Genomic DNA, 17735 nt, shown 5'->3' with positions numbered 1-17735 from the left:
GTGCTTTTGGCAAAAATTTGTGTGATGATCTGTGGGCATATACCCTTACACGCAATCTGCGCCTCCAGCTGTTGTTAATGTCGGGTCGCCACGGTGATCTTTGGCAATTGCGGCAAAGATCGTTCTTAGAAAAAGGGGACAAATGTCCATTTTTCCTATCTTTGATGTCCTTGAGAGTCCTGGACAAGGTGTGTAATGACATGTATGTGGTTTTGTTGTTGTTGGTTTTTTTCTTTTTTTTTGGGGGGGGGGGGGGGTTTACCTTTTTAAGTGTGATTACCTGTAGATGTTTACCCATCAAGACCATGGAAAATTTGCTGCAGGAAATATCACCATTTTGTTGTCAATAAATCAGCATTTCTGATTGTCACTGCATATCTTACACGTTCTTATCATTATATTCCTATTGCTATTGTTATTATCATAATTGCTAACATTAATGGAAATGTGATGTTCATTTATGACAGTAGTCATAAAGTATGATATTGGTAATATTTGGATATTGAATGCTGAGATGGGCCTTTCTAATGGCATTTTTTTTTTGGTTCTATTTTCTCCTATATTTGACTCAGGGCTACACACCACTCCATATAGCAGCGATGCACAACAAAGAAGCCATCATGCAGTTCCTGGTTACAGAGTACCGTGAGTAAACTGTCAAGACTTCACCTCATCTTTACGTTGTCCTATTATAGATCACGCCATCTTGTTCAATGCGTATGTGGTTGCGACCATTATTATTAGTTTCATTGAAATGCTCAAAATGTTGAAATGCAATAACTTTCTTTAATACTCTGGCCCACTTGTAATATTCCCCAACAGGGTAAATTTTTCCCCCTCTTGAATGTGGAAATGGTAGAACGATTTCACCCTCCCCCTAAAAAGTTTCTCTCCCCCTGTCCCCATTTTACCTCTGGACTGTGGCTTAGAAAAGAAACAAAATGCTTTACAAAACATACAATGCTAATCCTTTGACGGGGTCAGCCCTTAGTTTTCAAGTGTGAATAGGGTCATACACACATACACATAGGCTATGGAAATGTTCCTGAAGTTCCAGGTACCTGTTCGGGCATGATGACATGACTGAAAGAATTATTGTTCTTGTCTGGTTCTCTCTCTGTCCAGATGCGGACATCGACAAGCGCGACTACAGCGGCCGCAAGCCCCGCCACTACCTGCAGAGTGCTGCCTCGAACTACATCAAACGTAAGCTGAGCCTCCCAACCGACATCATAGGCATGGAGTCGGACCCCCTAAGGAGCCCCCTCCCGTCCCCGCTCCCCGAGGATGGGGAGGGGAATGGCGGGCGGGGCCTGTCCCGTGTGCTCAATCGCCTGTCCTTCCGCCGCTCGGGCAGCAAGCCTCCCCGACGCTCCTCCCTGACCCCCCAGCTAGAGACTGTCTGTGATTTCCCGTACATGGAGCAGTGAATTTTTTGCTGCCCCACCAAACCTCTGCCCCCCCCCCCCCTTTCTTTTAATGTCCAATCAACTTGCTATATATTACCCAGTCTCCCCAAAATTAGGGGTATAAAAACATATGTCTTTTGATGAATATTATGGCTCTGATTTACCCTTGGTGACAACAAATTCCACATCACTAGCGCCCCCAGTAGGCATTCCCAGGGAAGGGTCTGATTATCTAGAAAGATGTGTATCAGTGAGCATACTTCCTTCAATAGTCACAGCAAATCATGTCGATTTAAAAAAAAGAAAGAATGGTATGAAACATGATTCATCCTGGTTTATATCAGCTAAAGAACGTGAGTCAATCAGTCAAACAAACAAACAAAAAAGAAAAAGAAAAATGTAGCTGGAACTGAAAAGTGCACGCTGACAATCTTTCTGACTCCCATTTATGATTGTTTAGGAATCAATGTGATTTTGCATCAAGTACAGATTGTGCAATGAAAACAATTTGATAGGATTAATGGCCATGAATGGGGGGTCCATCTTCACTTTGTTCCCACCTGAAAAGGGAATAGCATCTAGGACATATCCTCCATGTTAATCTTTTCATGAAGGACTTGAAAAGTGGACATTTTCTCATGATTAAAGTCTAGTGATCAATCTTACTTTTCGTTTGTAGGAGAGGGGAAGGCCAATTATTGGGAGCACATACATATATGTATTGTGAAACATATAATTGCATAATGAGATCTACAGATAGTGGGCGGCCTTAATAGGTGCCAGATGTTTACTGTCACTGTACTGTTCAAGATATAATCATTGACTAACCCTGGTATTTCTTCCATTTATTCTATGGTCAGACATTCCAATATATATCTATACAATATACATTCATATTTGATTTTAACTCATAATCATGTAAAACCTGTATCGAAATTACCATTTGCACATAGTGAGAATATATGTATACACACATACATTGTATACTTGAATTTTATCATGACCATTAATAGAGGGTTTTCAGGGAAACCTGAACTGAAATTCCATATTTCGGGAGAGAATAAAGGAAAGAGCCCCCGGAAAATTGAGCAAAAATATATTATTCTTGGTCAGAGGGCTGCAACAGATTGCAATAGGCCATATTTGTGACATCTTTTTAAAATATATATTCATGTATTTCTTGATGATTGTGCATATTTATATACATGTATATATTGTCCCAAGGTGTTACTCTTTATATAAACACTTTCTGTCTATCAGAAACCTCTTACTCTATGATGGAGGTATATCATATAAACCAATTCATTATGTGCCAATAAGTATGATAATCAAGAGAAATTGAATATGTACATCTATATTGGGTCATTATTACCTTTACAAGTAGGCGTAAATGAATCTTGTAAAGTTCTGTATGCAAATTATAGATTTATATATTATATACCTTGTAAATTAAAAGCTACTAACTGCTTTTCATGCTATAGCTTTTAACAAATGTAACAATGTACATGTATATGCACTTGATACTAATAGCATGTATTGATGCAATGTTTTGCACTGCTTGCCTGATGATTACTCGTTCACTTTTTTTGCATTGATGTTTTGCGAATGAGCTTTGCTTGCAGTTACTGATGAGAATTCTTAACGGACTGTGATGAGTTTTTTCAAAGCGTCCTACCATGTTCCTTGCCTACAATTTGCAGATCTGTGTGTTCCAAGGGTTAAACAAAACCCTTGAGGTGATGTCAAAGGTCAGCAGTATTGATTGGAGAAAAGGGGATGAAAGATATTGGTAGTAACTGGCATACAAAAGTCAATTTGATGACATGATGTATGTACAGATGCAAAAGAACAGCCTTCAAGAGAGAAACCTCCACGACAAGTGGACTGACCTTAAACAGCAATTTCTCTGCAGAAAGTAATGGGGGCCACTTTATGCCAATCAAAAAGTAGAAGAAAAAAATAGAAGTACATGTACTTTTGTGAATTAATGACAACGTTTATGAGCTTGTGTGAAAGAGTACTGCTGATTTTATGAGTTTAATTCCTTGGAACCATCCAGAATTGCAAAATGGAAGTTATCTAGTGTTACAAGTGCATGGCTGCATTGTGATAGATAAGAAAAATGAGTAGATAGACTGTCCCTGTCCTTCTAACATTGTGTGATATGTTCGTAGAAAAGCATTTAGTGGTTAGACCGTGCATCGTAAAGTTCTTCGTATCAACGTATATATTGTTGTACACTTATGCCTTTATATGTCACACTATACGTGCGTGCCATTTTGTGTTAATCCATCAAACATCTGTCTGCCATTGTTTTCACATGTATGTGCTCTTCGGTCTCTCATACTAAAAACTTCTCTCCCTTTTTTTTTTTTCCATTATGTGACTACTCCTGGATGTCGCATTCAATGCAATATGCATTTTTGTCAGACACCATTGTCGGTTCTTGCTGTCTATCCCTCTCTCTCTCTCTCTCTGCAAGTCTCAGTGAACGAAAACTGAAGATTTTCGCAAACTGTAAGTAAACAAATGAAATGGGATGAGTGAGGATTTGGGAAGAGAGCATGGTAAGCAGTAGATATTTGTTTAATAGTACAGAAATGAGGCCTTATGCCCTCAATTGTATATTTAATGTGTTTGATGTGCCTTTTGCCGATAGAGAAAAGTATGACGCAGTGTAACTGCCAAAATTTTGGAATGTGCTTGTCATAGACTTGCCATCAAAGGAGTGCTTCGAACCTAGGGTCAAAGAAATTGTGTGTTGTTAATGACAACAGAATCAACACGATATCCAAACCCAGATGAATATGATGTGGATTGCGATCAATGTTGTGGAATAGAATATTTCGTTTTGTCAGCAAATATTTTTACAGGACCTAGGATCCAGACAGAACCATGTGCTTTACAGCTTGCTACAATAGTGTCTGCAAGGAAATGTATGTGTTTTTATAGTGCCATCTGCGAACCTTATTCAAGTTCTGACATACTGAAGGTGAGGCCAACGCCAGTACATGTGTACATACTGTATGCACGGAAGGTACACTACGTATTGTGATCAAAATTTACCATCTGTTCTCACACCAAATGCAGCTCAAATTGCTGTGGTATTGGTGTGTCGTATGTATTCTCAACTTTGCTCTAGTGCTGGAATAAGAGTACCAAACTGAAAACCAGATTCATATGACTGCTCATAGACAATTGATGACATTGATTCGTAAGATACAATATGGTACTTTGCTGTTTATCTTATGTGTCAAAAGTGCAGTTGGAAGTGCATCAGTGTGAATCAGCCCGACTTCTGTGAAGTCTTTTAGTGTCGCATAGATCATATCTGGGATTCTACAGCATTAGAAAAATATGTTTAACATGACACGAAAATCAACAGAATGATCAGATGATTCCTGCATAATTTCTCAAGTCAATTCTTGCATCAAATTTATAGCTCAATAAGCTCTACAAGATATCACATAGGCAATTCATCTTTTGCTTACTCGCTGGCACATGATTGTTCTATTTAGGGTAACCAGTTATGAATTCATATTTCATGCGGAAATTCACTTAAATACACAGTGTTATTTTGCTGTGCCTACTTCGCACCATGAATATCAAAGATATGATTACTTACAGACAAGCACAGAGGAAAAATTAAGAAATTGCACTTACTGCAGAAAGACAGGGCTGTTTTAGTATAATTCTAGGCACTTACGAAAAGCCATTGTTTTCTGTTCAACAATGAAACCCTCCTTAATTCGTTAGAATGCAGGGATTTTTAAGCGTATTTGTGATGTACTTAAATTGTATGATTCAACTAAAAGATGTTGTAAGTTAAGGAGCTTTTAACTGTGCAAGGGAATGGAGGACTAATCGGGTACTAAAAAATAACATGTTGATCAGTACATAAGGAATACAGTACGATTCAGATTCGAAGTATGGCAAAACTATTACTCATGAGAAGTTTGTGAAATTTGACAACGTGAACTAACTAAAGTACTAAAATCTTATACATATAGTTCTATTTGGAATAGATATAGGATGTTTTTAAAATGCAGTGATGATTCATATATACAGCACTATGTTCAAGGAATTATTTCAGGTGTGTGTGCATATAGAGGGAGAGTATTGATAGTCTACTGACATAGATACAGTGTTGGCACCAGTGCCATACTGATTGTGGAAGTACTAGCATATTTAATGGGACACTAGTGGTCATAACGGGGAAACATTTTGTCCCCCTGTAGTGGTGAATATCAAACTATGAATCATACTTCCAGTGCTAAGTGACTCATCCATCTATGATAGGAATTTTACATGTGTGGGTGGACCATGATTTTGTCCCTTTATTGGCAAGGATGGAGCTATTTGTTTAATCTACGGCGCAGACATGGCAAAAAATAGTCCAACTTTTGTGTTTTTACGTCTGTTCACTCCTATCTTAATAGTTAAGGAAATTGGGAGATTTAGTTGCTGCTTCCTCAAGTGACTTAAGAAGTTGTGTATAACACCAGAATTGCTTTTTTTAATAGTCTGAGTGGTAAAGCACAGATAGCAAACTAAAGATACAAGTTAGCAATGGTATGCATCTTTACATATGTCTACAGAGTTTCTCCTTCTGCATATAAATCATCATTTCCTGCTTTTAGTGGATACTAGAAGCCATCCAGCTTTATGATCAGAAATATCAGATGTTTGCAGCCTCTGCTTTCACGTGGTTTCTTTCTTAGTATCAGGACGTGAATCTGTAATCATCCGTCTTTTTTATGTCTTGTTTACACTGATAGAAGTGAGAACATTTGAAATCAGATGGTCTTAATATTACTTTAAGTTGATACTCTTTTTCCTGATTTAGATGGATGAGTTCCTTACAAAGAGGTGATGTAGAAATGAAAAAAAAAAAAATATTTGCCGGGTAAATGCAAGTCTTCAAAAAAATAGTTGAGGTAAAAGTGATATTTTAAAGTACTTATGGAGGACAAAAATTCATCAAAATTTGTTATTCAGAATTTTTATTCAGTTTTGTATGATCTTGTGTTCATATTCATGCACAGACAAACAACTTGTTTGCTATTCTTAGGATGTTGCATAGATTTGTGGACCTGCTCTTGTATTGATGTTTGCTCTGCTTATCGTGAGATTTGTACTCGACTTGTCCATTGGCATGGTTTGTAGTTCTTCACGATGTACTTGTTGTAGGAAAGAAGCCGTTGTTGGGCGATAGAATTGATTGTAAGTGAAAGTGTTTGTTGAACTGTTGTCCATTCCCCCCAGTGTTTTTTGTGTGTGTCAGTCAAGCTTTCGTCAGTCGATGTGGAATGGTTTCCTCGTTCGTGTCTGCATGCATGCCAGTGTTGTTTCGGTGATCTTCTCGTGCTACTACAGCGCCGTGATGCATTCGTCGAGTCTGTGTAGAAAACTCCTCCTCAGAAAAAAAAAAAAAAAAACACAGAAAAGGAAGAGATAAAGAAAAACGGAATGTTGCATTGTCTTGTTAGAAGTTGAGGAGACTTCACAGTGACTAACTCGGAATGATGTCTGATTTCACAGACTAACGAGCGAGAGAGATTTTTTCGCCATCAAGTTCTGCTCTCCTAACCAGTATTTTCTCTGCTGGAGAATTTCTGCAGTGAGTATATTGAGCAAGAGAACATCATCCCAGTGATTCTGTCACCTTTCTCATGCAGCGATAGAAGAGGCCGAAGGTGAGACTGGCGGGGGATGCGAGTCGGAGGCGACCAAGTTTGAGTTTGTCGAGGAGCGGTACAGGCTGATGGGCGCCCGCTTCGAGCACAGCTCCGTCAAGATCAAGGAGACCAGTTTTTTCACCCTCTAGGGTTCCGCCCCATCCTCCTTTTCCCCCCACAAAATGAGTTTGTGGAACTGCTCGCTGGGATTCATAAAAGCTATAGATAATTTCTAATCAGGTTTGCTGATACAAGGACTGGGTCTGCTGATGTTACAATTTGTACCTCATTATAACCTGTACCTCATTTTGAATGTACTAAAAGTGAGATCAGCTAAATACAGAACTGGAAAATTTGGACTGCTGAATTAAGCGGTACCTCATTGTGAGTAAGCTTGTTTAAACGGTCTTTTCCATGTCTTCTCAAGTGGGTGTGTCTTATCCACTGTAAAGATTTACACCCAAGACCCAGAGAGGTTTGAATTAGTTACAGTGTATCTTTGTTACATGGAGGGATACTTGGCAGAACCTTCAGTGGGATTCCCAAAAGCCAGAGGACTCTATTCCAGTTTGCTGGTACAGCATACTTGAAATCAGGAAAATTTTTGATGGACGTTTGCATAGATTTAGATCCAAGAACCAGAAGTTGAATCAATCATCTTTTTCTTCTTCCTTGTTTTTGTTTTGTTTTTGATTTTGTTTACAAGGAGCGCAGCGTCTTTTAATCTGGCAAGAGCTTCCAAACTTTGTGTGTCTTGATGATAGTAGTGAAGTGAAATTGAAGTGTAGCAATTCATTCAACTTTGGAGGGGTTGATGCCTTGTATGAATTACGCAAATTGATTGCATTTGACTCGGTCAAAATTGTGATACATTTTTTGTATGCTTTTTAGGGGATGCAGGCCAATTGGATTAATATTGGATGTTCTGCAAAGTATGGCCAAAGAACTATGGTATTAAGAGAGAAGGGGAGAGGGTAGGAATTAAAAAAAAGAACAAAAATCATATCTTTTAAATTAACTATTATTATAAGCGTCACAAAGTTTCTAATAGTTCAGCTGTTTAGATGTATTTCACCTATAATCATATCAGGGCAATTACCACCCGAGGGCAATTACCCCCTGTTAAACACTGGTTAGTGATAAGGTTAGAATGAAGATTAGGGTTAGGGTTGGGATAAGGTTCAGGATTAGGATTAAGGTTAGGGTCAGGGGAAGGGTCCGGGGTAATTGCCCAGAAGGGATTGCCATAGACCCTTCAGCTTCATTTCAGACAGAAAGGTTGGGAGATCTGAAGGGGTAGGGAGGGAGTTAAGGTAATACATAATATTTCTCACTGGCAAGCACATTATCTTTATAGATAGTGAAAATCAGCTGGGATTAGGTTGAATTTGAAGGCATAGAAATGAAGATTATTACCCCATGAAACCATGTTTATCATATGGCACATACGACCCTCTCTTTCTTGAAGTGCCAAAGACGTGAAAGGAGTTGTTTACAGTTTCTACAATGAATACAAGTATAAATGCTTATATGATATATTGTGTAACGGTACATGCAGTTTTGATAGTCTACCTGATATGAGGGTGTGGAGGTTTTTATTCAGGAATAAAAGGAAGAGTGCATGTATTTCTCTTTATATTGTATTACCTAGTATATGCATGGTTACTGAAATTTGTATTTAATTAAGATGGTTGTGCACTTCAATGTATGTAATAAGTGTGGATTTTTTTTTAAAATGTATATTATGCATGTGAGTGTTCAAGTTAAAAGTACTTAAGTAGTGTGCAGGTAGAAGGACAAAGTTAGATGTCATCAAAAGTAGAAAGTGGTTGCTGAACAGATGTAACCAATTTAGATTTGTAAAATAGGTAGCATCTTCCAGATTTATGTCAAACTTTATCGGTCAGAGCTAGATGCAATAAGAATGGTAAGTACATGTATTAGGAATATATTGTGTTTAATGTGTACTGTATGTTTTTACACTTTAAATAATAGCACTGTGTGTTTGACAATATTTCAGGGTTAACGGCCTTCAAATTTGAATGCAATCAACTAATTGATTATCGATAATTGCACGACACCCCGACAAGATTATTGCTACATGATCAGGCGACTGCTCCTCACGTGATTAAAATGTAGGGCCTACCATTACACAATATAATATTGGGAGTGCAAATGTCGCCAAGCAGTTTAGGGATCGCTTACAATGACATCACTATACTCTACTAATGCCTGTGCTGGACTCTGCATCAAACTTGCTGTTTTGTACCCTCATTGTTGTTCATGATATGATTATTCAGGCCTTAATTGGCTCAGACTGCACCTGGTATCATCTATGGTGTTTTATAAAACAAATAGTGAATGGTCTCTCTGTTCTTGCACTCATGACCATGCACTAATATATACCTCTGGGGGTTAGATTATATCTTGCTTGTAATGATTATGATTTATACAAGATAAATAATGACAGAATTCAATAGACATTAGACAAATGGTGTATAAAGACCTGGGTCCTGTTTCATAGAATTTGATATTAGTAACAACTGCCACATTTCTATGACAAACTTGCTCTCAGCCAATCAGATGCAAGGATTTCAGTAGCTTGTACAGTAACAACTATCGGAACTTGTAATTGAAAATAAGTTTTATGAAACGGGGCCTCGTTTTCATTTCATAAGTAGCAATCACACCCACAATGTTTGTCTCATCTTTTGTCATCATTGTCTCATGCTGTCTCTCTGTTTGTCTGTCTGTCTGTCTGTCTGTCTGTCTTGCTTTACCTCTCCCTTGCATAACACTTGGCCATAGTCTGCATTCCCTCCCTTTAAACTGTGCCCAATTTTTATTATCATATTTTCAATTTTTTATTTTTTTTAATGAGGAGCTCACGTGCACCCCTGGTTTTCTTTTCATTTCACAGCTTGTAATCTTTACATCACTACCTGGACTCACATACTCTTTGCTAGCACATTGTGACAATTTTTCAGAACACACAGATGGAAATTGGTATAAACCTTGATGCTAAATCAGGGGATAGTCACAAAATCCCAGTTGGGAGTTTAATATTGTGTATTGAAAGGATTGTCTTCCATTTCTTATCATAGAATAGATAAAGGATGAGATTATTCAAATTCATGAAAATTCTTCCGTCGTGATCAGGAGGTCGTAGGTTCGAATCCTGCTCGAGTATGTACGCCCATGATTTTTTATCATGGCTACTACTAAAAAACACTGATCAATTCAGTGCTTATTTTCGTCGGTGTAGGGCAATTTGTCAATCAGTTGCAAGGATGAGATTGTTGTGAATTAGTGAATTTACCTTCTATAGTGTGCCTGTTTATCTGTTCTGGATGCATTTTGCACATAAAAAAAAGAAGGAAAGAAAAACAACAACAAATGTTGTAGATCAACAAGCACTGCTTCATCACAGAGAAAACACAAGTTTTACAGCTTGGAAATCAAACTTTACTCTTTCTCGCTCTTTCTTGCTCTTTATGTCTCCCCCCCCCCCCCCCTTCTCTGTCACTCTATTTCTCTCTATGGTTGTTGTCACGTTTACAGCTGAGGTTTCATAAGCATTCTTCTCTTCCTATTGGATTGATTAAACTTTTAAGCGGGTGTGGTTCATTTTTTTTTTTAAATTCTTCTCTGTCGGCAGTCAGTCATTGTCTCCGTTTGTCCTCTTGGCCATCTCACGTGCATGTCGTGATTTTCGGCCCAGTCTGTAATTATGCCGTCACATCGTCGTACCGGTGGGCAAAATTTTTACCGCATCGTTGACAGCACCGCCAGGCAGAACCTTGAATCTGGGAGAGAGCGGTGTTTTGCTGATGATGCAAGCAGAGGGATAACTTCATCCTCCTCACCGCACGACAGGCTTTTATCTGTCGTCGGTGCTATAATGGCCAATGTCCCGCCCCGCCCTTGAACCACCCCATCTTCCTTCACCCTCTCCTCCTCCTCCTCCCCCCCCCCAAAAAAAAAATGGGGGCAATGTACTTTTCTCCTACAGTATACTTTTTCCTGCCCACATATTCATCCACCTCCCACTCACACCCCTCACTGCTCACTCTCTGCTCTCCATTCACAAGATTCACGAGACCAAACGTCGACGACTCACATCTCCGTTCTGTCCATCCCCTCGTTGAGTCATGTCATTCACTCTAACTGTCTCTTAACACCATCGTTTGTCTAAAATGTGTGCTATTGATGCCATAATTCCAACCTTGTCTCCCCGTAAGTTTAATTGAGACACCAGGTCCGTCCCATTAGATCATGATGTCACTCCACGCGGCTGGGCAGAGTGAAAGTTCATGTTGGGGTCGACATAGATTTCTGGTAGTTGTGCATCAGATTTGTGGAATCGCTGTGCCTTTTGAAATGTTTGTGTTTAAAAGGCTAGAGAAAAGTTATCACATATTTTCCAAATGGGATAGGCCTATATACAAACATTAAAGTTATCGAGACAAAGAGAATATGAGTACATATCTGCACATGACACAGGTTTTACAAATAATGATGTCATAATTTCCATGAGAAATGAAATCCTGTACACAAAGGAACAGTCGTTTAAAGAAATTTCATCCAACAGATATCTCCTGTTGAAACTTCCATGTGAGATTTGTATTAACATTCTGCCTCCATTTCTTATTTACTATGATAGCTAAAGTTGTAAAAAGCTGCAGAATTCCCAGTCCTTAACATAAACCTCTACAACAGTAGTAGCGTTATAGCATACATCTGTTTTTCTCTTCTGTGCCATATACATGTATGTGCAATGTTTGTAGTACTGACCAGATGATGTGTAATACGTAGTGTAACATGATGAAGAAATGCAATTTTTTTTTTACATTTCTTACAACACCATGCAATATGCTACCTTTGAAAGGTTTTGCCTTTTGTCCACTCAGATTTACGATAGATTCTATGACATGCAATGTCATTGTGATTAGTTTGTTAGTACATATTTTCTGTGTATTAATGCTGACAGATAAAAAAGAAGAAAAAAGCTTGCCTTGGAAGAAACACTCTGTATTTTCGATTTTCTCTCAAGCTGATTTTTATGGACATGTGTGTGTGTAACTGCTGAACTAAGGTGTTTTTAGACCAAACATAGCATGTCTTTTATTGTGAAATTGGTTGTTTCATTAATTGACTTGAGCAAGTTCACATTTTTCAATCAATAAATATCAATCAAGCATTTAATCAATCAACCAATCAATATTAATCATGCAGTTACTGTATTTTGGGGTATTTATCAACCATGAACTGTGTGCTTATTTGTGTGACATATGATGTAAACGATTTGGAAAGGAACGTACAAAATATGTTTTTAAGCTATATGCCTGAACAATGTCAGATAACACAACATACAGTGGGTCAAATAATATATAGTAACCGTTGCATGTGATGATGAAGCTGGGAGATGATGTAACAAGCAGCCAAAGGAATAGAGGAGCTACTAACAAATTCGTTATTTAACGCATGATTAGATATAATCTTACTACTATGTAATGTTTCCATTTCTGTGATCTTCGCCTGTGGCACATCTACCTCACTGATGTGTTCTGTGATTTTTCCCCCTTTTTTTTTCCTCTAGTGAAAACGTCTGTTAATTCACTTCAATTCTTGCATATACGTGACTAACAATAATGTACGAAGCTTCCAGTTGCATTTTACATATTATGTGCGGTGTTGTCTCTGTCGAAGCTAATATAAACTGTTTCACCTGTTTCTGTGTGTACAGTTGTCTGTTAAATCTAACCAGTCTCTGTCATTGCACTCTGCCCTTGTAGCGTGTGTCTCTGAAAACTGAATCTGAGGTCTGTGTTTGTGTTGTGTATGTGCTTGAAATGCTACACTCATCATGCCCTCCTCACTTTAATAACCAAGTTTTAGTGACCATAGTCCCCGAAAATTCAATAAACTATCCGGTAGCTGAGTAGCGAGTGCAAAGCCACATCTTTTCTTATTACCCCCCCCCCCCCCCCCGTCAACTTTTTAATAGTGAAGTAATTGTTAACGTCGTAAAGTATGAAAATTGCAGAAAGGCCATTACTATTTGGACATCATTAGAAAACTGCATGCGTGCAAAAAGAAAAAAATGCACCTTGTCCTGCTGGCTCATAGCTCAAGTTTTGTAACTTTGTTCAGTTTTAGCTGGTTAGGCCTAAAGGGCCTACCTGTCTGTTATAGATTTGGGCTAGTGTGTGCCTACATAATAAAGCTTTTTAAACAATCATTCCACCTTTCCTTCCCCCCCCCCAAAAAAAAAGAATCATAAAGAAAAATACATTGCTAGTCTTCATTGATTTTATTGCTGTATGGTTTGTCCTTTAGAAAAGAAAAGAACCTTGTTTTTTTTATATGTGTCAGCAAATCTGTCTTCAACCAGGCATTTTTTCTTTTTTGCTGCTAAAAATATTTGTTACCTTAAAGTATATTTCTTTATCAGTTCAGCAAGCACTTGCCGAATTTTTGTGTGTCTGTCTGTTGGTCTGCTGCACCACGTACAGAAGATTTGTGATTTTTTTTAATAGTGTGTTAGTATGTGTGTGTTTACATGTGTGTTTTGTGTTTGTGTGTGTGTGTGTGTGTGTGTGTGTGTGTGTGTGTGTGTGTGTGTGTGTGTGTGTGTGTGTGTGTGTGTTTTGTTAGTGTACATTTGTTTCAATGAATGTACGTTGTATGGATTTTGTGTGTACAGCATTTGTTTGTCTAGAGTATTATGTAGGCCTATGGTGGTATGTATGTATGTATGTATGTATGTATGTATGTATGTATGTATGTACAAACACTGTACATGTATGTACTGTGCATGCATGCCAATTGTGGGTACATCTGAATTGTGTGTGGTGGTTTGGTGTGACTGCATATATACCACATACCAGCCAAGCGAAACTTTTTGAAACTCTAGCATTGGTCAGAGACGCCAAACAATATCCTCCCTCGCTTTATGCCCCAACTCTCTGGAGGTAAGTTCACTCCCTGTCTCTCTAACCTATCTTTCTTTTATTTTCTCGCTTTTCACCTCTTTTCAGCGTGTTTTTGTGTCCCAATCATGCACTCACAGTTTGTAGCTGGCCCGAAAATTGTGCGTTCCCCCCTCCCAATGCCTGCCAGCAAAACTAACACACAGTATTGAGGAATGCCGCCACAGCATGTTCTATTTCAGAGAAAGTTCCCTCACCGCAGCTAAAATTACCCATGATACGAGGGCATGAAATATTCATTGCATTAGAAGAATGAGATCAAAAATAAAAAGTATGGATATAATATTTGGAATCATAGTACTTTGCAACCTACATTATACTCCACAGGCCTATACACATACATTGGAGATTTGGCATTTGCATAGAAGCAGACAGCATTTCGTACATGCTATTAAATTCAGTAGTGCCCAGGAGTATACAGTAGTCGTGATCTGTCACTATAACAAGAAAATAACACATATATATATTTCTCCTTACTTCAAGGCTTCCAATGATATGTGATTTGTGTCGCTTTATCTATTAAAGTCCTTTCTCAGACACATATAAAGTAAGAAAGCGGGTCACCACTTATCCTGTTCCATTTTTAAACCTGGTAGCCTAAGTATTAAGTCTATGGGAATTTGAGAATTCAGTATGGAACATGTTGATTGTGCAAAGAAATAAACCCCTCCCCCCCCCCCCCCAAAAAAAAAAAAAAAAAAAAAATCTGGCTTGGAAGTTTAGATGCAGTCAAGTAATAGTGCCGAAGATTAGACATTTATACACAATGACTGCAATTCTCAAAGGTAGTTTAAATCTAGCCCATGGATTGTGCCAATTTCTTTTGTGTTAATGAGCATGACAAAACTGCAACTGCCGCCAAATAGTGAATGTGCGCTGATGATGATACACGCATGTGCGAGGTATGCCTATTTCACGCTTGTTTAATAGTCCATGAACTAAATTTAAACCATGGATTTAATTTTAAACTGCCTTTGGGGATTTGGGCCAATGGGCTCGCTCAAAATGCCGTAGTAGTATGCATCTTAAGAAATTGTATACTCTGCCTTCTTTCTTTTTTTCAAAAATATTCCTAGACTCTGAAAATTCAGACTGGAGGCGTGTAGTTTTAAATATCAAGCTTTTAATTTGAGAGCAACTCTTAACCTTTTTGTTTGTCAGCCAAACTAGATTTATCAGTTTTTATTGTCTGTGACTTTATTGTGAGAACTTAAGTAACAGGATACAAGGAGCTTGAAATGTCATACACTTTTATGTCTACTCTAAATCAATTTATGGCATATTTATAGATGAACAACTAACAGCAACTCTTTTTAAATGAAAATACATCTAGATCCAATTTTTATTTCATTTAATATTTCATGTGAAGAGAAAAATGTCTGCTTTGATTTTGTGTTTGCGTTCACGCTTAATGAAAACTTAATGTGAGGGTGATTAATTGCAGTCATAATTCTGTTTGTTTGTTTGATTGTTGTTGTTTTTTTTTTTGTTTCTTTCTCTGAAAGTCCTACTTAGAGAGTCATATTTGTTTACTGTATTGCATTCATAAGTACAAGTAAATCCCAGTTTAGTCACCAAGACAATATAAAGTTCTGGTATATAGAGGTGGGACATTTTTTTTTTTTTTTTGGGGGGGGGGGGGGGGGGGGAGAAATTCCAAGAATACTGTGTTTTCAAAATTTGCATCATTCTGTCCAATGTCTTTCACCCCATCTGAGATTAAATCATTTCAAATTACAAGTCACTGCATAAATCTTGCATTGATGTGCCTGAAGTATTCTGTGGTAAATTTGTGGTAAAAATTGGGAAGCTGTTGTTTCAGGCAGTCATGATTTTAAGGACAGTCGAGCGGTTGATCATTTACACATGATCGAGTTATGAAAATGTTGCCTAATTGTTTTGGGGTTGATTTTTTTTTTTTTTTTTGGGGGGGGGGATGTGGTTCAAAAACTGATAAACTTTGTATTTTTTTTGGGGGGGGGGGGGGGGATGGTGGATGAGCGTTATTAAAAGAAGAAATACATGTATCACATTCATGTTTTTTTTTTTTCAGTGTATGATAATTCCACGACTACTATATCAATCACATTTATGCACATAATGTGTATACCACAGAATATGTATTGTTATTGTTACACCATATAGGAAACTTTTAATCTGAGTGCACCAACATGCCATTTTATTTATTTTTTATTTTTTATTTTTTGGTCATTTGTGGTGGTTAAGACGATTCTAACACGTGTTATTGTTGTCAATCGTTGCACACTAACAACCTCACACACCAACACTAGGTAGCATAGCCTATTTTAACCAATATTTATACATGTGCCGTGTGGAAATCTACACATTTCCTCATCATTTTGGTATTCAAATCCATCTCAAACCAATTTTAGAAAGAAATCTCATGAAATATGTTCTTTTTTGTTCTGTTTTCATCACAGAAATGATGCATGGCCAATCCACAGGTAAGCATGCTGATCTTGTTACCTCAATTATAAAGTCTACAGTTTTTTCTTCTTCTTCTAGCTTTATCTGTTCTGAAAAAAAAAGAAGGAAAAACAGGAATCACATTCAGTTTTAGAATAGTTTTCCTTCAGCTAGTACAGGCATTTGCTCTCAATTTTAACATTCTTGACAGCATTTCTTCTTGTTTCATGTAGCCACATTAATCTGCTTTTAAAAAAAATCTGTATTTTCAATGGTTCCCACTCAACCGAACTGTATGTATATAATGTGTATGTCACAATAGAGAGAGGACAGTAGTGACCTCATGTTTTTAGAGGTGGGGTCCTACAATTGTAATGAAATCTATGCTCAGAAAACCAACCATTTTTTTTTTTCACCTGCCACCCCATCCTATACCATACGCCAACCTCTACCATCATCCCAACCTCTTCCACCACCCTAACCTCTACCACCACCCCCCACCTCTATCACTATCCAAACCTCTACCACCACCCCCACCTCTATCACCATCCAAACCCTACCACCATCCCCACCTCTACCACCACTGAAAACCTCCACCACACCACCCCTACATCTCCCACCACCCCCATCCTCTACCAATACCCCATACCTCTACCATCATCCCAACCTCTTCCACCACCCCCTCTATTACCACCCCAACTTCTACCACCTCTACCACCCCTCCACCTCTACCTCCCTATCTCTGTTACCGCCTAACCTCAACCACAACCCCAACCTCAACCACCACCCAAACCTCTCTCTCCTCCAGCCGAAGTGATCAAGCCCCACAACCTGATGTCCCTGGCGGAGCCGAAGCAAGAGGAGACCAAGAGGCACTCCAGGCTGGGCTCCATCCTCCGCTCCTCCTTCCGCAACTCCTTCCGTCTCTGGGGCTCAGCGGAGAACCTGGAGGACAAGGACCACAAGAGAGATCGCACCCCTCCCGTGACTCCGCCCCCGTCACCCAAGACCCGGCCAAAGAGCGCCCACAATCTGAGCTACACACAGTCACTGGTATGTTGTGCAATCTGTGTTGGGAACTGGGGTCAGAAATATGTTCCAGTTAAATTTTCCTTTTCTCTCTCTGAACGCAGCCTGTATGGTAGCAATCCTTTTCCTTCCTTTTTTTTTTCCTCTCTCTCTCTCATGCTTATGGCCGACTAATGTTGGGCAGGAATCTGTCACAACAG

General features: G+C 38.5%; 1 protein-coding gene across 1 annotated transcript in view; it reads left to right on the top strand.

Annotated features, from left to right (window-relative positions):
* LOC139712172 (ankyrin repeat domain-containing protein SOWAHB-like) overlaps positions 1 to 17735 on the top strand; it is a gene marked incomplete at its 5' end in the record, with an annotated part of 30497 nt that overhangs the window by 10332 nt on the left and 2430 nt on the right. The window contains 4 exons of the mRNA XM_071624011.1: positions 573 to 645; positions 1126 to 1206; positions 16521 to 16544; positions 17315 to 17552. Coding sequence (XP_071480112.1) covers positions 573 to 645; positions 1126 to 1206; positions 16521 to 16544; positions 17315 to 17552 — 416 coding nt within the window. The remainder of the gene's footprint in view (positions 1 to 572; positions 646 to 1125; positions 1207 to 16520; positions 16545 to 17314; positions 17553 to 17735) is intronic.

Source organism: Diadema antillarum, unplaced genomic scaffold (genome assembly GCF_040938485.1).
Source record: "Diadema antillarum isolate AM-2024a unplaced genomic scaffold, OU_Dant_1.0 seq00001769_RagTag, whole genome shotgun sequence".
In the NCBI taxonomy this organism is placed as follows: Eukaryota; Metazoa; Echinodermata; class Echinoidea; order Diadematoida; family Diadematidae; genus Diadema; species Diadema antillarum.
Note: the sequence above shows the minus strand (reverse complement) of the source record. Positions and strands in the feature narration are given on the sequence as shown.